The 19119-nt window shown below is 59.0% G+C and overlaps 1 protein-coding gene across 5 annotated transcripts in view; it reads left to right on the forward strand.

Moving 5' to 3' along the window:
* The first annotated feature begins 630 nt into the window (after window positions 1–630).
* The window catches only part of LOC141981836 (uncharacterized), a 31399-nt gene continuing 12910 nt past the window's right edge, over window positions 631–19119 (forward strand). Inside the window, exons 1-5 of one of the 5 annotated variants that reach the window (XM_074943471.1) lie at window positions 632–867; window positions 6180–6266; window positions 10065–10214; window positions 14372–14506; window positions 16399–16518. In XM_074943471.1, coding sequence (XP_074799572.1) covers window positions 772–867; window positions 6180–6266; window positions 10065–10214; window positions 14372–14506; window positions 16399–16518 — 588 coding nt within the window. In that variant the 5' untranslated portion in view covers window positions 632–771. Of the gene's footprint in view, window positions 868–6179; window positions 6267–10064; window positions 10215–14371; window positions 14519–16398; window positions 16519–19119 lie in introns of all 5 variants that reach the window. The other 4 variants (XM_074943470.1, XM_074943475.1, XM_074943474.1 and 1 more) reach the window with 4 other exon arrangements.

A 19119-nucleotide genomic window follows, 5' to 3' on the forward strand; every position in this document is an offset into this window, starting at 1 on the left:
CAATAGTTAGCTCATGGTACAAACAATATTTGGAAAGATCATGAAGTGGTCCGCTGAGACCCTCAGCAATTTTCAAGTGGCCAGCGAAAAAAAAGTTTGAGAACCTCTGTCATAGAGTATTTCCCAGAGCCCCCTCCCACCAATACTATACAAACTCCAGGGTCCAGTGGGGCTGGGGGGGGATCCAGGCTTCAGCTGCTAGGCTTGGAGGGGGGAACTCAGGGCTTCTGCTTTGCTGTGGGGTGGCGGAGCTCGGGGCTCTGGGATTCATCTGTGGGGAGGGGGGTCTCAGGGCTTCAGCCCCGCAGGAGGTGCCAGGGCTCAGGACTTTGGCCCTGGGGGTTTGGAATATTTACCAGAGCTCTGCTCCGGACAGCTCCGGCTGAAGTGAAGGGCTGCCCATTCCCCACATCGCCAGCTCCCTGCACGCACCCTGCCCTGGGGGAGCTGCTGACTCTGTTTCCATCTCTCTCCCGAAACGGGCTGTTTGTTCAGTCTGCTCTGCCCTGGCTCGCTCACAGGAATGGCTCTCCCTTAGCGGGGGAGCCGGCTGGATGAGTCAGCGGCCTATCCGGAGCAGGAAGGTAATTGTGTAATGACAGGCAGGAGCCCAAGCTGTTAGGCAGGTTGCCTGGGAGCTGGCTGCTGGGAGCTAGGATCCAACAGTCAAGGTCCATGAGGGGATTGGCGACAGCTCATTGCCCTCCAGCAGGACAGTCTGTGAGGCTGTAGGAGAAGCCGCAGCTGCAGGCGGACCAAGCCCAGTGCAGGATGAGGCTCTGGCTGCTGGCGGGTTTAGTGGCTGTGCTCGCCCTCGTGGTGGTGGCTGGGGCCGACCTGGGGGATGCGAGGGAGCTGGAAGATGCGGTAGGAGAGAAAGAGGTTTCTAGAGTGTGGAGGAGGGGCAGGCTTGAGCAATGAGATGGGGGCGGCGGGGGGACAGTGGGAGAGGGGGACCAGGAACCACACCCATCGACCCGCAGAGGATTTGGGTTTGACATTATTCAAAAGAAGCGGAGGTTCTGGGTGCGGCGAGACACGGCCTGGATCGCAGTGCTGGTTGTCTTCGGAACCAGCGAGAGGCAGCCGTGCTCCCAGGCCTGAGCCCGCAGGCACTCGCTTCTCGCCGGCACTGTGACCTCCCTGAACCAAAGGACTTTATGCTGCCCCCCCAGGAACACAGGGTTTGCTGTACCAGCTCAGACAATTAATCCAGCTGCTCCAGTGTCCTGCCTGTGGCAATGGGCAGTACTTGAAGCATCACAGGAAGGCAATCAAGCCGTCCGTCACCTCCCACCATAATTCCACTGGCAGTTCGTGTGCGTGTGTGTTTGGTGCTGTTGTGTGTGTGTGTGTGTGTGTGTGTGTGTGTCTCTTTCTCCTTCCTGGTCACTAACTATGTGATTTGCTTCTCTATTGTAGGGTTTCAGAGAGAAAAGGTGGGCGAGGTGATGTTGCTTATTGGGCCAGCTTCTGTCGGTGAGAGAGAAGCTTTTGAGCCGCTCAGAGCTCTGGGTGCAGACCTGCAGCAACAGCTCTCTGTGTGGCTGGAAAGCTTGTCTCTCACCAGCAGAACCTGGGCTAGTAAAAGCCGTTACCTGCCCCACCTTGTCTCTCTCTGAGCCTGGGACCCACACGGCTACCCCAGCACTGCAGACAACATCCTCTAGGGTCTGATGGTTGTGTCCATCGCTTTTCTGCTGAGCTCCCGGTCTGAGTGCAAGCTGGGATCTGGGATGGTGAGGGAGCACAGTGCAAAATGCCGTTTGTAAAAGTAGGAATGGGGCAGCTGATGTCAGCTTGGGGGGGAGAAGCACGGACGAAGGGGGTGACATTGGGAGGCATTTGATTGGAGCAGCTCAACTGCTTAAATTACAAAAGAAAAGAATAAGGCACCTCCTCTTGGAGACCTTCAGACGCTATCCCTGCCCCTTCCAGCTCCCCCAAAACGTGGCGGCCAAAGCCTCACACTCCTGCAGCTCCCGCCTTGCCGTGAGTCTCTTCCATGGTCGCCCCATCGCTCCCTACACAGCCCTGCCTGTGTCTCTGGCCTTGTCTTGGCTGGAATTGCCCCCTGTTTTGTCCGGTCAGCCAGTGACACTGCCCTCCAGAGACCTCTCTCACCCCTCACTCCATGCTTCCCCCGGCCTTCCAGTGTCCTCCCACAGCCTGGTCGCAAAGCCCTTCTCCTCGCTTGCGTCACTCCCATGAGCAGCCCTTGCAAAGAGGGAGCGTGCTCCCCCGGCACTGTAAGAGAAACGTGGGACCCAGCAGGAGCCCTGTCTGCCTCACTCGAGGACCCCCGGACCTGTCCCCTTCCCCTCCTCACACTGTTACACCCTCACTTGGGCACTGTCCCCCCCCGCCACCTCCGGCTTAGTGGTTCTCGGGCAGTGGTTTGCGGCTCCCTGGCTTTGTGTGGGTCACAGGCTGCTGCCTATTCCAGCTGAGAAAGCGCACAGCTGAAAAGGGATGTCCATGAGAGGACCGGCCAAATCCTCCGCTGGTGTAAACCGGCCCAGCTTCACTGAAGGTGGGAGAGCTGTATGGATTCTGGCCTTGTGTGGGAGCCCTTGGCATAGACGGGACACTCCTTGGGGCAGGGCCTGTGTCTTAGGAGTTTTCTGTGCAGTGCCTGGCAGAGCTGTAGGCACCACAGATTAAACGAATAACCACCGTAATGCCCATGGGCCTTGGGAGAGACCCACATGGTCCCTATCTGTCCAGGCGGCCCTGTGAGGGGAGGGACTCGCTGCCCATGCCTTGGAAGCAGGTTTTAGGGCTAGTCTCCACTACAAAGTCAGCTTGACCGAACGGTATTGTTCACAGCGGTGTAACAGGCCCTGCCCCGTATGGCCGAGTTAAGGGGACAGCCCCGAGGTAGGCAGCACCAGGCTGACAGAAGAATTGGTGCATTGACCCCGCTCCCGGCTCTCAGAGCGGTGGATTTCCTGCCGCGAGGGAAGAACCCCTCCCGTCGTTGTCGTGTCGACCCTACCGCTGTGCCACCGCGGCATGTCGAGTGCGGCTGCAGACTGGTCCCTGGCTGGCCCGGTCCCACCGAGTCAGGCCCTCGAGGGATGGAGCTGGGCGGGTGTGCAGGGGTGGGGAGGGATGGAGCTGACAGCGTCTGTGGGACAGAACATCCCGATCAAGGGTTAGCCACGTGCTTCACCCGCTGCCTGGCTGATGGCCCCCTCCCCCTCCCCACCCTCTCTTGGCTGAGCTGGGGAGGCCCTGCTGAAAACATGTTTTTGTGACTGCGGGGGTCTGCACTGTGCAGATCCCAGCTCCCCCTTGCTCAGGTCAGGGCTTGTGCAATGGGCAAACATTTCATCAGGGACTTGGCGAAGGGCGGATAGCGGCGGGAGGGGAAAATGAGATTGAGGGAGCCTCTTTCCCGCTCCCCAAATGGCTTTTTACACTCCCAGGTTCTACCCACAGCTCACATACCTCAGCCCTCACCTGCAGCCCCCCTGCTAGTCCAGGCTGGGGCCACATGCCAGCTGGCTAGTGACCCCCCTGTCTCCTCATCCAGCTCTGCACATCCGTCCTCAGCTGCTGTCTGGGTCTCCACACTGCGCTGCCACTGAGAGGAAAGCGAGGCAGGGAGCTCAGAGTGGGAATCTGCTGTAATGTTTTTATGAACTATCAGTGTGACTCTGGACTAGCCGCTTTGCATGGTCGCGTCCTGCGGGGGAAGGAGTTACTGCTTTCCCTGGGCCGTGGGAGATCAGGGCTAGGGGTCTGAGACGTAGGGCCTCTAGGGCTGGCTGGCCTGGACTCAGCTGAGCAGAATGGAAAACCCTACAGAGACAATGGAAGCCTCAATGACCCACGTGAACTCCTAGAGCCAGTTACCTCTCCCCAGCTCCCTGCGGGGAAGCAGAGCACACGGCCCTGGCTGGAGAGCGGGCAGGGGACAGTGTCTTACGAGAGCAGGCACAGAGGGCCAAGAAGAGGGAACTGGGCTCCAAGGAGAGGGCGGGTTTTGGGCTCTGGCTCCCACCCACATGGACTCTGTCTGGAATTTACCTTCCCCTCAGCTGTGCGCCAGGGAACTAATAAAAACAACCTTGTTTGGAAAAGGCTGCCTGACCTCACTGCAGGTGCCCCCGGTTGCATTGCTCCCTGCTGAGGAACAGCCTCTCTCAGGGCTTTGCTCTCGGTTGGACTGGCGGTGGAGAGCCGTGGGGAGAAACAGGAGCTGATGGAGCCAAAGGCCCCTGCAGGAGGTGCTGAGGCGGCGTGGCCTTGCCCTGGTGGGAAAGTGTGACCCTGGGGGGTCTGGCACACTAAGCTGGGGTATTGCCAGGGACGGCTCAGTGGCTGGGGCTTAGCCCAGACCTTGCAAACCCTGACAGCAGGTATCTAGGGGGGGCAGTGGAGCCAGAGGGGTTTCTGAAGAAGCCATAGCAATGTAGGCTGATGATTGCTGCACTAGATCAAATCCATCGCTAGTGAACGAAGGGAATGCGTCGAATGAATTCTCTCCGAGTTTCTGTAACGCATCTGATAGACAGAAAATCAGCTGAGCAGACCATAAATTGAGGGTAACGAGATAGGGCGGGTGTACTAAGGGTTGGAGAGGCATCTCGTGGGCATGGCAGGGTTCGGGGTTAGGTCCAGTCTGACTGAAGAGCCAGCTGAGTGCCCTGGAAAGGTGTGTGACCAGTCCGTTCACGACATTGCCACGGGACACTAAATTGGAAGGAGTCGCAAACACTGACGAGGAGAGAGAAATGACAGAAAGTTGCTGAGAGAAATTCAAAACAAGGGCAAGAAATAACACAATGGAATTCAGCCTGGAAAAGTGGAAGTGAAGACATGGGGGGTGTGACAACCCAAAACATAGCGGGAAAGACTGGAGAAACAGCCGTAGCCAGAGACCTAGGGGGGAGACTAGGGCAGAGCAGCTGGGCTATGGGTCTGCCTTGTCAGATGGCCACCATAGAGGATGTGGGCTAGGAGTTGCGTCCACTGATGCATTGTGTCATACAGCAATGAGGCGATGTCAGTACAGCGCTGGTGAGAGTGCCCCAGGGGTACTGAGTCCAGTTCTGGGTCCCTTAGGTCCAAAAGGACCTCACCAAACTGGGAAGAATTCAGCGAAAAGCCAGAGAAGGGCTTGAGGGGCTGCAGGGACGGGTTTATGAGGAACGATGAAAATGACAAAATATGTCACAGACTCATAGAAAGGTAGGGCTAGACGGGCCCTCAGGAGGCCACGTAGTCCTTTCCCCTCCTCCACACCGAGCGAGAGTTAAGTGTCATACGGGGCTAGCTTGTCTAGGTGACATCAAAGGGGGACTAATCGTGTGTGGCCATTTCGAGGGGAGAACATCAAGCAGTGAGAGGACTCATGGAGTGGGCCAAGGGTGGCCTGGAGTAAAGAGAGAAAAGTGGACAGAGGTGGACCTAAAACAGGGTCTTCTCCCCAGACCTCCCTCTACAAATATCTTGGTCTGGGTGGCTGGCCAGAGGGCCGAGAACTCCACGCCCCTTCTCCTGTTCTTTGTCACTGCTGGGGAGGATTTCTTCCGAAAAGCAGAAACCCAAACTCCACACTTGAAAATAAAATTAAAATCCCCAAAGCTAGTGACATGGACACGTCACCTGGCCAAGATCAACAGGCCCCTAGCGTACAGAGCGGAGGTGAGAGCCTCGCCGTGCGGTGCGATAAAGGGGCCTTCCTAGCCCCTGTGCACCCAGGGAAGGATTTCCCCAGGCAGGCCCTGTGGGAGACAGCCATAATGCTGCCTTCTGAGGACGCCCTTGCAAGGCCTGGCCTAGGAGACGCACAGAGGCAGAGCCTCAGTATGCAGCACGGCAAGATTGCAGGTGGCGTGTGGGCCATGGGGCAGCCCGGGCATGCTGCCGTAACTCAGACAGGCGCCAGGGACTGCAGAGAATACCCCTGCCTTGGTGTCTGGGGACGGACTACATGCTCTCCATTTCTACCGTCTGTTACCCTGTGCTCTTCCTTCTGCTCTGCCACCTCCCCGCGGTGCCAATGCCAGCCTCGGGCGCCCAGCCAGCTCAGCGAATGCACCCCAGCCCTGCCCCTACGGAGCTGATCCTGCTCTGAGCGTTTCCTGAGACTGGGCAGGGAGCTGGTGCAAAATGCAGACTCTGGCAATGAGACGTGGCCCTAACTGCCGAATTCTCTCCACCCACAGGATCCGCTGCGAGTGAGGAGAGAGGACAGAAAATGCACACCTTCACCTTCCAAACCCTGTCCTGGCTGCTATTCTCCTCTGACCAAGGTGAGCAGGGAACAACGGTGGCACCAGAGAGACATGGGCCCCAGAGGTTCTGTACCAGAGATGGGTTAGTAAGAGACAGCAGCTGGGCCAGGGAAGGCAGATGAGGATGGGGAAGCACTGCTGCAGATTAACAATCGTGTAATAAAACACAGGGATCTAACTGGGAACGGCCCAGACTGCATCCTGGTGCCGTCAGAGCAGGAGACTGAGCTGGGGAATCTGCCTGAACCTGGGGTGCAAGACAGAAGAATCAGCCAGCAACGGCCAGTCTCCACTGTCCAGCTCAGCAACCCAGCCAGCCCTTCCCAGACCATCTCGAGGAAGGGCCAAGCAGACGTTGGGTGTTTGCGGGCTGGGATTGTTGTTGTAATTGCAGCATTTCCGTACAAAACACAATTTACACAGAGAACAAGGGGACTGCATAGTTCAGTGTCCCAAGGTCAGAGTTAAGGTGGAAAGGCTTGACTGTAATCCCCCATTCCCAGGGCCGGATTAACTCTCCTGTGGGCCTGGGGCTATTAGATTTTGTGGGGCCCCTGTATACAAGTCTTTTTCCTAATTTAAAACAAAATGATCACAATTTTGGCATCAAGGCTATTAATGCTGGACTCAACTTGCCTTTTAATTAACATAAAGCCATTCTGTGGTTACATTTCAGTCTGAAAACATGTAGCATATAGTTAAGTTAATTCAAAATAGCCTACTGCTTACCTTAGAACCACTGTTATATTAGTTTCTTTCTGGGAGGGAGTTTGGGAGCTGGAGGGAGCTCCAGGCTGGGGCAGGGGGTTGGGGTGGAGGAGGGGGTGTGGGCTCTGGGAGGGAGTTTGGGTGCAGGAGGGGGTTTTGACCTGGGGCAGGGGGTTGGGCTGCAGGAGGGGGTGTGGGCTCTGGGAGGGAGTTTGGGTGCAGGAGGGGGTTTTGACCTGGGGCAGGGGGTTGGGGTGGAGGAGGGGGTGTGGGCTCTGGGAGGGAGTTTGGGTGCAGGAGGGGGTTCTGACCTGGGGCAGGGGGTTGGGCTGCAGGAGGGGGTGTGGGGTCTGGGAGGGAGTTTGGGTGCAGGAGGGGGTTCTGACCTGGGGCAGGGGGTTGGGCTGCAGGAGGGGGTGTGGGGTCTGGGAGGGAGTTTGGATGCAGGAGGGGGTTCTGACCTGGGGCAGGGGGTTGGGCTGCAGGAGGGGGTGTGGGCTCTGGGAGGGAGTTTGGGTGCAGGAGGGGGTTCTGACCTGGGGCAGGGGGTTGGGGTGGAGGAGGGGGTGTGGGCTCTGGGAGGGAGTTTGGATGCAGGAGGGGGTTCTGACCTGGGGCAGGGGGTTGGGCTGCAGGAGGGGGTGTGGACTCTGGGAGGGAGTTTGGGTGCAGGAGGGGGTTTTGACCTGGGGCAGGGGGTTGGGGTGGAGGAGGGGGTGTGGGCTCTGGGAGGGAGTTTGGGTGCAGGAGGGGGTTCTGACCTGGGGCAGGGGGTTGGGCTGCAGGAGGGGGTGTGGGCTCTGGGAGGGAGTTTGGGTGCAAGAGGGGGTTCTGACCTGGGGCAGGGGGTTGGGCTGCAGGAGGGGGTGTGGGCTCTGGGAGGGAGTTTGGATGCAGGAGGGGGTTCTGACCTGGGGCAGGGGGTTGGGCTGCAGGAGGGGGAGTGGGCTCTGGGAGGGAGTTTGGGTGCAGGAGGGGGTTTTGACCTGGGGCAGGGGGTTGGGGTGGAGGAGGGGGTGTGGGGTCTGGGAGGGAGTTTGGGTGCAGGAGGGGGTTCTGACCTGGGGCAGGGGGTTGGGGTGGAGGAGGCGGTGTGGGCTCTGGGAGGGAGTTTGGGTGCAGGAGGAGGTTCTGACCTGGGGCAGGGGGTTGGGCTGCAGGAGGGGGTGTGGGCTCTGGGAGGGAGTTTGGGTGCAGGAGGGGGTTCTGACCTAGGGCAGGGGGTTGGGCTGCAGGAGGGGGTGTGGGCTCTGGGAGGGAGTTTGGGTGCAGGAGGGGGTTCTGACCTGGGGCAGGGGGTTGGGCTGCAGGAGGGGGTGTGGGGTCTGGGAGGGAGTTTGGGTGCAGGAAGGGATTCTGACCTGGGGCAGGGGGTTGGGCTGCAGGAGGGGGTGTGGACTCTGGGAGGGAGTTTGGGTGCAGGAGGGGGTTTTGACCTGGGGCAGGGGGTTGGGGTGGAGGAGGGGGTGTGGGCTCTGGGAGGAAGTTTGGGTGCAGGAGGGGGTTCTGACCTGGGGCAGGGGGTTGGGCTGCAGGAGGGGGTGTGGGCTCTGGGAGGGAGTTTGGGTGCAGGAGGGGGTTTTGACCTGGGGCAGGGGGTTGGGGTGGAGGAGGCGGTGTGGGCTCTGGGAGGGAGTTTGGGTGCAGGAGGAGGTTCTGACCTGGGGCAGGGGGTTGGGTTGCAGGAGGGGGTGTGGGCTCTGGGAGGGAGTTTGGGTGCAGGAGGGGGTTCTGACCTGGGGCAGGGGGTTGGGCTGCAGGAGGGGGTGTGGGCTCTGGGAGGGAGTTTGGGTGCAGGAGGGGGTTTTGACCTGGGGCAGGGGGTTGGGGTGGAGGAGGGGGTGTGGGGTCTGGGAGGGAGTTTGGGTGCAGGAGGGGGTTCTGACCTGGGGCAGGGGGTTGGCGTGAGGGAGGGGGTGAGATGTGCAGGCTCTGGCCAGGAGGCGCTTACCACAGGCAACTCATGGCCAGCGGTGCAGCAGGACACAGGCAGGCCGGCTGCCTGCCATAGCCCCACGTCGCTCCCGGAAGCGGCTGGCTTCTGGCATGTCTCTGCGCGCCCCTGGGGGAGGGGCCCCCAGAGCTCCCATTGGCTGGAACTGTGGGGATGGTGTTGGGGGTGGGGGCAGCGCGGAGCCTCCCCCACCCGCCAGGGGCTGCAGAGACACGCCAGTAGCCGGCTGCTTCCGGGAGCAGCATGGGGCCACGGCATGCAGGCAGCCTGCCTGAGCCCTGCTGCGCCGCTGGACTTTTAGCAGCCCAGAGATCGCGATCGGCTGGCAGAGGCTCCAGGATCGACCAGCTGATCGCAATCGATGGGTTGGTGACCACTGAATTGTATATAATTGTGGATTTATTTTTGTGGGGCCCCCCTTAGCCCGAGGCCCTGGGTTGTAGCCCCTAAAGCCCCTGCGTTAATCCAGCCCTGCCCATTCCCACCTGTGCTGCTCGTCCCCACCAGGGCGCTGCTATTCCCCTGCAGGGCGCTGCGGGCTCCTCTCCTTCTGCAGGGCTTTCTAGGGTGTCACTCTTTGTCCTTCTCTCTGTGCTCGCCTGTCCCGACTGTCACGGGGGGCTCTCCCATGGGTGCCCGTGCGGCGTGTGGAGCGCCAAGGGCCAGAAGCCACGGCGAGGCTCAGGGAGACAGCGCGATAGATTGTCACAACCCCAGTGCGGCTGCATCACCGGGGGAAGCTGCATCTGCCCCTTGGCTCAGGGCTTGTCCACACGGCGAGCCAGCGTGTGGCACGCCGGGGTGTGCATTCACAGCGCACTAGCCTGCCGCACACTGACTGGCTGCGTGGGTGCTTTGATCCGCCCGCCCCTTCCTAGCCGGTGTCAGCGGGAGCACGGGGAAGGGCCTTCCCCGGTCAGGCTGCAGAGAGCCCAGCTGCCCTCGAGGGGACTGACCTGTGTGCGTCCAGCATCGCTCGCCCAGCTTCACTGTCCTTCAACTCTGAGCTGCCCAGGGACCTCTCTGCCCTCCACAGGCCACGGCCCCCAGCCCTGGCCCCGTCCTGCCCGGGCAGGTCCTGACGCTGGTGCTGAGGCAATGCATACTGTCGCCGAGCCCAGAGCCGGCTCTCAGCTCCCGTCCTCTCTCTGCAGCCAGATACACCAGTGAGAGCCAGGAGACAAGTGGAGAAGCAGCGGCGACCCAGACCCAGACCCAGACCCAGACCCAGACCTACCTGGAGACCAGGCTTCATGATTCCTCTACGCGAGGACGTGACTTTTCTAAGGCCTGCCAAGGTGGAGGTAGGGTTGCCAACTTTCTGATCCCTGAAAACCGAATGCCCCGCCCCGCCTCTTCCCCCAAGGCCCCACCCCTGGGGACTCAATGCCCCACGCAGATCTTCCTCTGAGGCCCCGCCCCCTGTCTCACATGTCTCCCCCCCCTCGCTTGCTCTCCATCCCCGCCGGTTGCTCCCCCACCCCCCGGGGACTCACCTGCTGCCTGCAGAGCTGGGTTGGGAGGAGCTGACGTGGAGCTTGACCAGTTGGGGCACAGCGGGGCACGGCAGGGGTCGGTCCCTGGAGTGAGGGGCTGGGGTGGGGAAATCGCGGCACAGTGAGGCGGATGGGTCGGTCCCTGGAGTGAGGGGCTGGGGTGGGGAAATCGGGGCACAGTGAGACGGATGGGTCGGTCCCTGGAGTGAGGGGCTGGGGTGGGGAAATCGGGGCACAGTGAGGCGGATGGGTCGGTCCCTGGAGTGAGGGGCTGGGGTGGGGCAAGCGGGGCACAGTGAGGCGGATGGGTCGGTCCCTGGAGTGAGGGGCTGGGGTGGGGCAATCGGGGCACAGTGAGGCGGATGGGTCGGTCCCTGGAGTGAGGGGCTGGGGTGGGGCAATCGGGGCACAGTGAGGCGGATGGGTCGGTCCCTGGAGTGAGGGGCTAGGGTGGGGAAATCGGGGCACAGTGAGGCGGATGGGTCGGTCCCTGGAGTGAGGGGCTGGGGTGGGGCAAGCGGGGCACAGTGAGGCGGATGGGTCGGTCCCTGGAGTGAGGGGCTGGGGTGGGGAAATCGGGGCACAGTGAGGCGGATGGGTTGGTCCCTGGAGTGAGGGGATGGGGTGTGGCAAGCAGGGCACAGTGAGGCGGATGGGTCGGTTCCTGGAGTGAGGGGCTGGGGTGGGGAAATCGGGGCACAGTGAGGTGGATGGGTCGGTCCCTGGAGTGAGGGGCTGGGGTGGGGAAATCGGGGCACAGTGAGGCGGATGGGTCGGTCCCTGGAGTGAGGGGCTGGGGTGGGGAAATCGGGGCACAGTGAGGCGGATGGGTCGGTCCCTGGAGTGAGGGGATGGGGTGGGGCAAGCGGGGCACAGTGAGGCGGATGGGTCGGTCCCTGGAGTGAGGGGCTGGGGTGGGGAAATCGGGGCACAGCGAGGCGGATGGGTCGGTCCCTGGAGTGAGGGGCTGGGGTGGGGCAAGCGGGGCACAGCGAGGCGGATGGGTCGGTCCCTGGAGTGAGGGGCTGGGGTGGGGCAAGCGGGGCACAGCGAGGCGGATGGGTCGGTCCCTGGAGTGAGGGGCTAGGGTGGGGCAAGCGGGGCACAGCGAGGCGGATGGGTCGGTCCCTGGAGTGAGGGGCTGGGGTGGGGCAAGCGGGGCACAGTGAGGCGGATGGGTCGGTCCCTGGAGTGAGGGGATGGGGTGGGGCAAGCGGGGCACAGTGAGGCGGATGGGTCGGTCCCTGGAGTGAGGGGCTGGGGTGGGGAAATCGGGGCACAGTGAGGAGGATGGGTCGGTCCCTGGAGTGAGGGGCTGGGGTGGGGAAATCGGGGCACAGTGAGGCGGATGGGTCGGTCCCTGGAGTGAGGGGCTGGGGTGGGGCAATCGAGGCACAGTGAGGCGGATGGGTCGGTCCCTGGAGTGAGGGGCTGGGGTGGGGAAATCGGGGCACAGTGAGGCGGATGGGTCGGTCCCTGGAGTGAGGGGCTGGGGTGGGGAAATCGGGGCACAGTGAGGCGGATGGGTCGGTCCCTGGAGTGAGGGGCTGGGGTGGGGCAATCGGGGCATGGGGTCCCTGGAGCAAGGGGCTGGGAAGGGGAAATCAGGGCACAGCGGGGTGGGGGCCAGACAGGTTACTCCCCTGCCCCCCTGGACAGCGCCGGTACCTGCTTTGGAGCCTGGTCCTGGAGCAGCCAGTTCTCTCCATCAGGCTGGCGGGGCGGGAAGAGGCTGCTAAGCAGAGCTGCTCCGCCAGGCTCCAGAAGCAGCCGCTGCTCTTCCCGTCCCCGGGTGGCAGCAGCCCGTTTCTGCAGGTAACCAGACCTTTAGCGTCCGCTCTGCTGTGCTGACTGGATGCTGCCAGTTTCCCTTTTCAACCAGACGTTCCGGTCGAAAACCGGACACCTGGCAACCCTTGGTGGGGGAGAAGCTGGACCCCGGGAGCACCAGATTAAGAAAGGGGGGATGAACCCCAGCTGTCCAGCCCACGCTCCGGGAGAGGGGCGGGGAGTTACTGAGGGGAAACGGTGGCTCGGCAGGAAGGGCACAGGGCACAGCTCCATCACCATGGAGCAAACCAAGCACGATATTTCGTGGCGTGCGACAGGGAAACGGACTCAAGTTATTGGCGCAGCCTGACTGAGGCCAGGCCAGGATGCAGAGGGAGCGCTTCGTCTCAGGCGCCAGGAGGCTCTTAGCTGATCACTAGCCAGATCCATCTCCACCAGGCCTTGCAAGCTCCTAGTTCCCCCTTCCCGCTGCGATGTTCCTGTCATGCATGACAGCCCCCATCCTGTCCTTCCACAGACCCTGTCCCTTCTGTCACGCTGTCTGGAGGGGCTCACAGCTGTGAGTGCCAGTCTCAGGTCAGACTGTCAGAAGACAGGGCAGACACCCCAAACTGGTGGTGTGTTCTATAATTAGAAGTCACCAAGCCAGTGACCGACATGGGCTCCTGGATCACCCTATTAATCTTCCCTTGGAGCCATAGACAGGCCCTTTTAGGCTCTCCAGCCAACCTTACCACCCAGACAAACTGGACTTAGTGATAAAGGTCACATAAACCAAAAATCACCATGCATCAGGTCACTTCCGTCCCGATCCCAAAGGCCAGTCACTCACCCAGTCAATGGATGCTCAGGATCTCACACCAAAGACAATTCTGTAGCTAATTTCTCTAGTAAATTAAATATTTATTAGCTAAGAAAAGGAACGAGAGTTACTGAGAGGGTAAAGCAGGTAAAATACATAACCGCTGAGTCAGAGTTTGTAAGTCCAAATGATAGCAGAGATCCCTGCTAGTTCACCTTAAGTCTCTCAGGGTTACCCAAATTGGTTTTTGGGGACCTCTGTCCAATCACTCAGGATTCCCTCTATCAGAATCCATTTGTCCAGAGATGCCGGATCATGCCCTTGAATCAGTATTTATAGATCCTGCTCACAGAAGACACGCTGGCTTTTCACCTACATGGGCGCTTCCTTTGATGAAGGACGCAGATGGAGTCCATGACCTCAGGTCGCCACATCAGTGACCACTTGCTTTGACATTAGCATTTGCTTGTTAAAGTCCTTAAACCCTTCCTCAGCGTTCAAAAGATTCCTTTGAGGAGTAATTTGGTTAGTGATATACATAAGGAAATTGTCACATTATAATAAAAATAGGTACGAGAAAGCCATACAGGTAACATTCACTGGTTTTTCAGAAAGTTGACACACCAAGTACATTCTCATCTAAATGCTAATACAGCCTTTGATCTAGGGTCAAACCTAATGTAAACTGATAGCATTCGACAGGTTACAGATAAGTCAAGACAATATCATTTCCGCGACCTTTGAACTAAATTAACACGCGAGTGAATTAGCCTGCTGCCTTGAGAAAAGGAGGACTTGTGGCACCTTAGAGACTAACAAATTTATTTGAGCATAAGCTTTCGTGAGCTACAGCTCACTTCATTGGACCTTGGTCTGCTGGCCACCTGTTAGACAGCATCCCCACTTCCTTCTGTTTGCTCTCTGCACCACTCGCAGTGTTAGCCAAAAGTAAAGCTCACCGGGAAGCCACGGAAAGGACCATTGCAGGACACTGTGGGAAGCTGGAGCTGATGTTGAGGTTCCAGGAGAGCTCCCAGAGCAGAGGGGAGAGGTGTCTCCATCACTGCTCTCAGTTCCTGGCGCACTGCTGAGAGGTCTGGAGTGTCAGCACAGGGAAGGGAAAGCCCCATTCAGGCATCAGTGGAGATTTAATGGCAAACTCAGCCCTTAGCCATCCCGCGATGGGGCCCGAGCTCTGTGTTACCAACTGAGTTCCTGGCAGTGGGACACTTCTGCAGCCTGAAATGAACTCAGCGGGGGGCCTGCTGCCCGAAGCAGAGCTCACCGCCCCACCCAGACCTGTGCTGTCCCATGGGCCCCCCGTTACCCAGAGATCACACTGCAGTGTGGCGCTAACACTGTCCTTCTGCAGGTCCAGGATTCAGAAGTGAGAACCAGGAGGGAAGCTGAGAGACGTCCGCAACCGCGACCCAGATCCAGATTGAATCCTCCAGGGCACTCACCTTACAACTACGGCTATATGACTCTTCTTGCTTCACCCTCCAATGTGAGCCTCCAGGTACAGTAAGAGGAGAGGAGGGTGGAAGCTGTGAGCTTCATGTTAACTAATGAGCAGGGCCCTGTGCAAATCACCATGTCACGGAGGGCCCAGAAATCGTGGCCATGCCCCCAGACAGTGATCTTTCCAATATTTTTTTTTAAAGAAAAGGTCTACCACAGAGTCCTTAATACAAACAGTTCTCTTAGCTAGTCAGTTTCAAGGCTGGAATTAGTTTTACTAGTAAGGCGACTCAAAACTGACCAGCGTTACTTGTGAACTTCACTCCAGCCTTGAGACTGACTTAATTCAGCTGTTGTAGCCGTGCTGGACCTGGGTATTAGAGAGACCAGGTGAGTGAAGTGGTGTCTTTTCTGGACCAACTTCTGTTGCGCGAGCTCTGTGTAAACAAGAGAGAAGCGCTAAGAGCTCTGTTTAAGGTGGAAAGCTCGTTTCTCTCACTGACAGAAATTGGTCCAGGAAAAGATATCACCTCCCCCACCTTGTCTCTCTGAATTTAGTTGCGAAATTCATTGTGTGCAAACTCGGGGGAATTCAATATTTTGCCTCTTACGCTGTCATGAATTTTCTAAAAGAATTGTCATTTACCCACCGCCCGGCTAACAAGCACTGAAACTCCACGGCCTGAGCGAGAGGGCCCGGGGGAGCTGATGTATTGGTTGTCCTTGGGAGGCCGGGGCAGCCAGCGCCCATGCTCAGGGAGAGGGGAAGGGCGTTACTGAGGGGAAAGGGAGCTTCGGAAGGAAGGGCACTACACACTGCAGAGGGCATGCTCAGCTTAGGGTGTGTCTACACAGCAAAGAAACACCTGCGGCTGGCCCGTGCCAGCTGACTTGGGCTCGAGGGGCCTGGGCTGTTTCATTGCTGTGTGGACATCTGGGCTCAGGCTGCAGCCCAAGCTCGGGAACCCGCCCAGACGTCTACACAGCTGTGAAACAGCCCTGCAGCCCGAGCCCTACAAGCCCGAGTCGGCTGGCACGGGCCAGCCATGGGTGTTTAGCTGCTGGGTAGACACGCCCTTAGATGCCAGAGGCTCCATTGCTGATCACCAGCCAGCCCCTGCCTCTGCACCCGTACTAACCAGGGCTTGCAAGGTCCCTGTGCCCCTGCCTGCTGCGGGTTTTCATTAGTGCGTTACATGGGCGGGTGAACCCCCGTTTCGGGGAGGCTGACCTGCTGGCCCCACCCCTTCCAGCTGCACCCTCCCTGTGGCCAGAGGAGCCCTGAGCACCCCCGGCTACTGGAGCCCCCAAACCCCCCCCAGAGCCAGAGGAGCCCCAAGCCCTGCCCCGCCCTGAGCTGCGGGCCAGCCTGCCCGAGCCATGCCAGCCCTCCCCATCACCGGGCTGAGCTGTTGGCCCAATCCCTGGGCTGAGCCGCTGGCCCGAGCACCGGGCCAAGCCACTGGCCTGACCTCCAGGATGGCCCAAGTGCTGCCCCGGGGCCGCTGGCCTGACCCCCAGGCTGGCCCGAGCTTCCCAGGGTGGCCCCAGGCCCTGGCTGCTGGCGGGCCTGAGCTCCAGGCCACTGGCTGAAGCTGAGCCCCCACCAGCTTCAGGGGAAAGAGGGAGGGAGGCAGGGCCTTGGGGCAGAACAGGGGAGGCTTAGCCGCCCTGCCCATGGATACCTGCTGCCCATGGTGCGTTACAGTCCGTCACCTCCCTGCAGCACTCCCAACCCACAGCTCCCTTCTGCTCTGCGGTCTCAGCACTGGCGTTAGTGAGTCTCCCACGGCAGCGCATGACGCCCCCCCGGGAAGCTGGGAGCTCAGTGTGGCTAGGCCAGCCCAGGGGCGAGATGTGCCCCGTCTGCGCTTCTCACTGGCAGCGGGGCCCGACGCAGCGAGAACGAGGCCCCATGCCGACTCTCTCCTCGCACAGGGGCCTGCTCTACCAGGGCGAGGCAGGAGGGCAGTTGAAGGAACTCAGCCGTGCACACTAAAACCCAAGCGACCCCGGCTGCCCTGCTCGGGCTGCTACAGCCCTCTAGAGTCCCTCAAGGTAAGAGGCAGGGAGGGGAGAGGCAGAGACCAGCCGGGTGATTCTCGGACTCAGCGTCACTCAGACTGAGGGCTGGGAACTCCCCAGGAGCTACAGGACTCAGCCGACGGAGCTAAGCTACGGCTGCACACATCATGCCGGAGCATTGCAGGCTGGGGCCTGTAGCCTCCATTGGCCCTAGGCTGCATTTTACCAGGGGGCTTCCTACTGGCCATCCCTGCTGTCCCTCCTGAGAGCACAAGCTGCATTGTGGTCCCCTCTGGCAGCGAGACAGCTGGAACAGGGGCTGGAGGGCTGATTCGGGGCACGTAAACACGACCTAGAACCAGCTTATGATGGAGAGTCTCCTTTAGGTGCAGTGCTAAGAAATGCTGTCTTTTCTGGATCCCCCTGGCTTCAGTCCCAGTTCCAGGGGCACTGGGTTCCCCGGACGGAGGTGCACGAACCTGCCTTCTTCCCTTCTAGAGAAGGGAATAAATAAAGAGATAGCTAACTAAACAGATAAACCCCAGTTCCCTCTGGGGCAGGACTGCAGGGCCGCAGAGGGAAGATAGCTCAGCGAGTCTTCATTTCGATAGATATCAAGTCCATAGGGGGCCAGACTATAATCCCAGTTATACTGGTGTCAATCCGGAGTAACGCTATTATCATGAGTGACTTTCGTTACCCCAGGGTAAATCTGGAGTCATCATTGGATTAAGTGGAGTTACCCTAGATTTACATCTTTGCAACTTTACAGCTTTGTAATGCAGGGCACTTAATTAAAAACCAAAGGTAGTGCAAACACGGCCCCCGCCCCATGACCCGAAGCTCTGAAGCTGGCCTGCTGGCTTCCCAGGTGAACATCAATGTCATTGACCTGAGACGTACTGTAAATATTGACCAGCATGAAGTCAGTGTTAATAATTACCTCCAGGAACAACAAGTCTTGCTGTTTGCTGAACCCTGGAGTCTGTGTCAACAGTTACATCATCCTTAATGTCTCCAACACACGTATCTGGGTATGTCTAGGGACTCGGGACTATGAGACCCAAATCATCCCCCCAGCCCACCCCAATAAACATTTACAGTCTAGACCAGAGATGTGGGTGGAGTTAGAGGTCCAGGAAAAGCTATTCTTTGTCTCTCATGATCCAATCAGGAGGCAGAGATTTGCATATGTGATCAGATAGGCTACAACATGAGTGCTGGGAACACTGGGGTTGGTGTGAGAGCTCTGCATTATGGGCTGGGTTCTGTAGGGTAGCACTTCATTCCAGGAGTGGCCCTATGGGGTCCACTGGAGGCGAGAGTGACTGGTCAGTGAGAGTGAGGGGACCAGACTCTGGTGCTAACTGTTACGTGCCAACGAGGCAAGCAGTGCTGTACAAGACCCAAGCAAAAGCAGCCCCTGCCCTAAGGAGCTGACAATCTAGCAAACCCAACCCTAAGAGCATCTGAGACCCTGACGTCCCTGAAATCGCAGGAGCAGGCTCCAGGAGACAGACACTCTGGTCAGGCCAGAGGAATGTGATGACGCCGAACTTTTTTCACCTTTCGTACTCTGTCTCCTCTGCTTACAAGCCGCGATGCCGGGGTGGGGAAGATGCTAGACTGAGGTGGGTTAGTGTCCCTGAGCCTTGCACTAGTGAGGCATTAGGAGGAGAGACAAAAGGGGTTAAATAGGCATCTCTTGGCTAAGTGACAGCAAAGTGTCAGGCGGTGGTGACATACGTACTGGAAAGGCCACCGGATAAGTGGCCCAGCAGCCAACTAATGCACACCCTGACGGTGCCCACTGCTAGCAGGGCACAGCTCAGGCATTTGAAGAAAGTCTGTGGAGACATTGGTTGTTTTGTGTGTATAATTCCACTACAAAAAAGTAGTCCAAAGTGGAAAGATAAATGCAAGCGTAACCCCTTCTGCCAGGTGGAATCAGCAGCATCAAGAGCTGGGGTCAATGTCTAGGGGTTCCTCTTAACAATACAAATCACAACCGGCTCAAGCCCCTGCCCAGTAACCTGGGAAAATTTAACCCCTGCCCTGGGCGCCTCTGAGAGGCAATACGTCCCCTCTCGCGAGCACTGAGTCTGTGGATAGCAAAGAAAACTTTTAATAAAAGGGGAAAGGAACCCGGCATTAATTTGGGAAAACACCACAACCACAATCCAAAGGCACGTGACCACGAGCAAACACCCACCCCAGAGTACGCTGGGCAGTGTCCTTTGCCTCAGTTTCTCTGCTTGCAGTGTGAAACACATGCTCCTTTAACCCATCGCTCCCCTCTCCCTCGACCGCACCCCACTTGCAGTTACTGGGCTTGGCCAGCGGAGACCCAGAGTTCAGCCGTGCCGTCATGTGAGTTCACCTCGCACCCCGGGAAGGGGACATCAAGCCATGCCCGAGCCGCTGCACTGCCTCTGCAATTAGCTGCTGCCAGGTCATGCTCTGAGGTCCCAGCACATAACCCAGCCCTCAGTGGGTAGCAGGAAACTTCTCTTTCAGGACAACACTGTCCCACACCAGGCCGAAGGCTCAGCACCTGGTTATCCGGGATTTTAGCTCTAGCCATGATTAGACAAAACAAGGACTCTCGATTGAGTCTAAACAGCTCTGTCTTCA

Source organism: Natator depressus, chromosome 2 (genome assembly GCF_965152275.1).
Source record: "Natator depressus isolate rNatDep1 chromosome 2, rNatDep2.hap1, whole genome shotgun sequence".
Taxonomy (NCBI): domain Eukaryota; kingdom Metazoa; phylum Chordata; order Testudines; family Cheloniidae; genus Natator; species Natator depressus.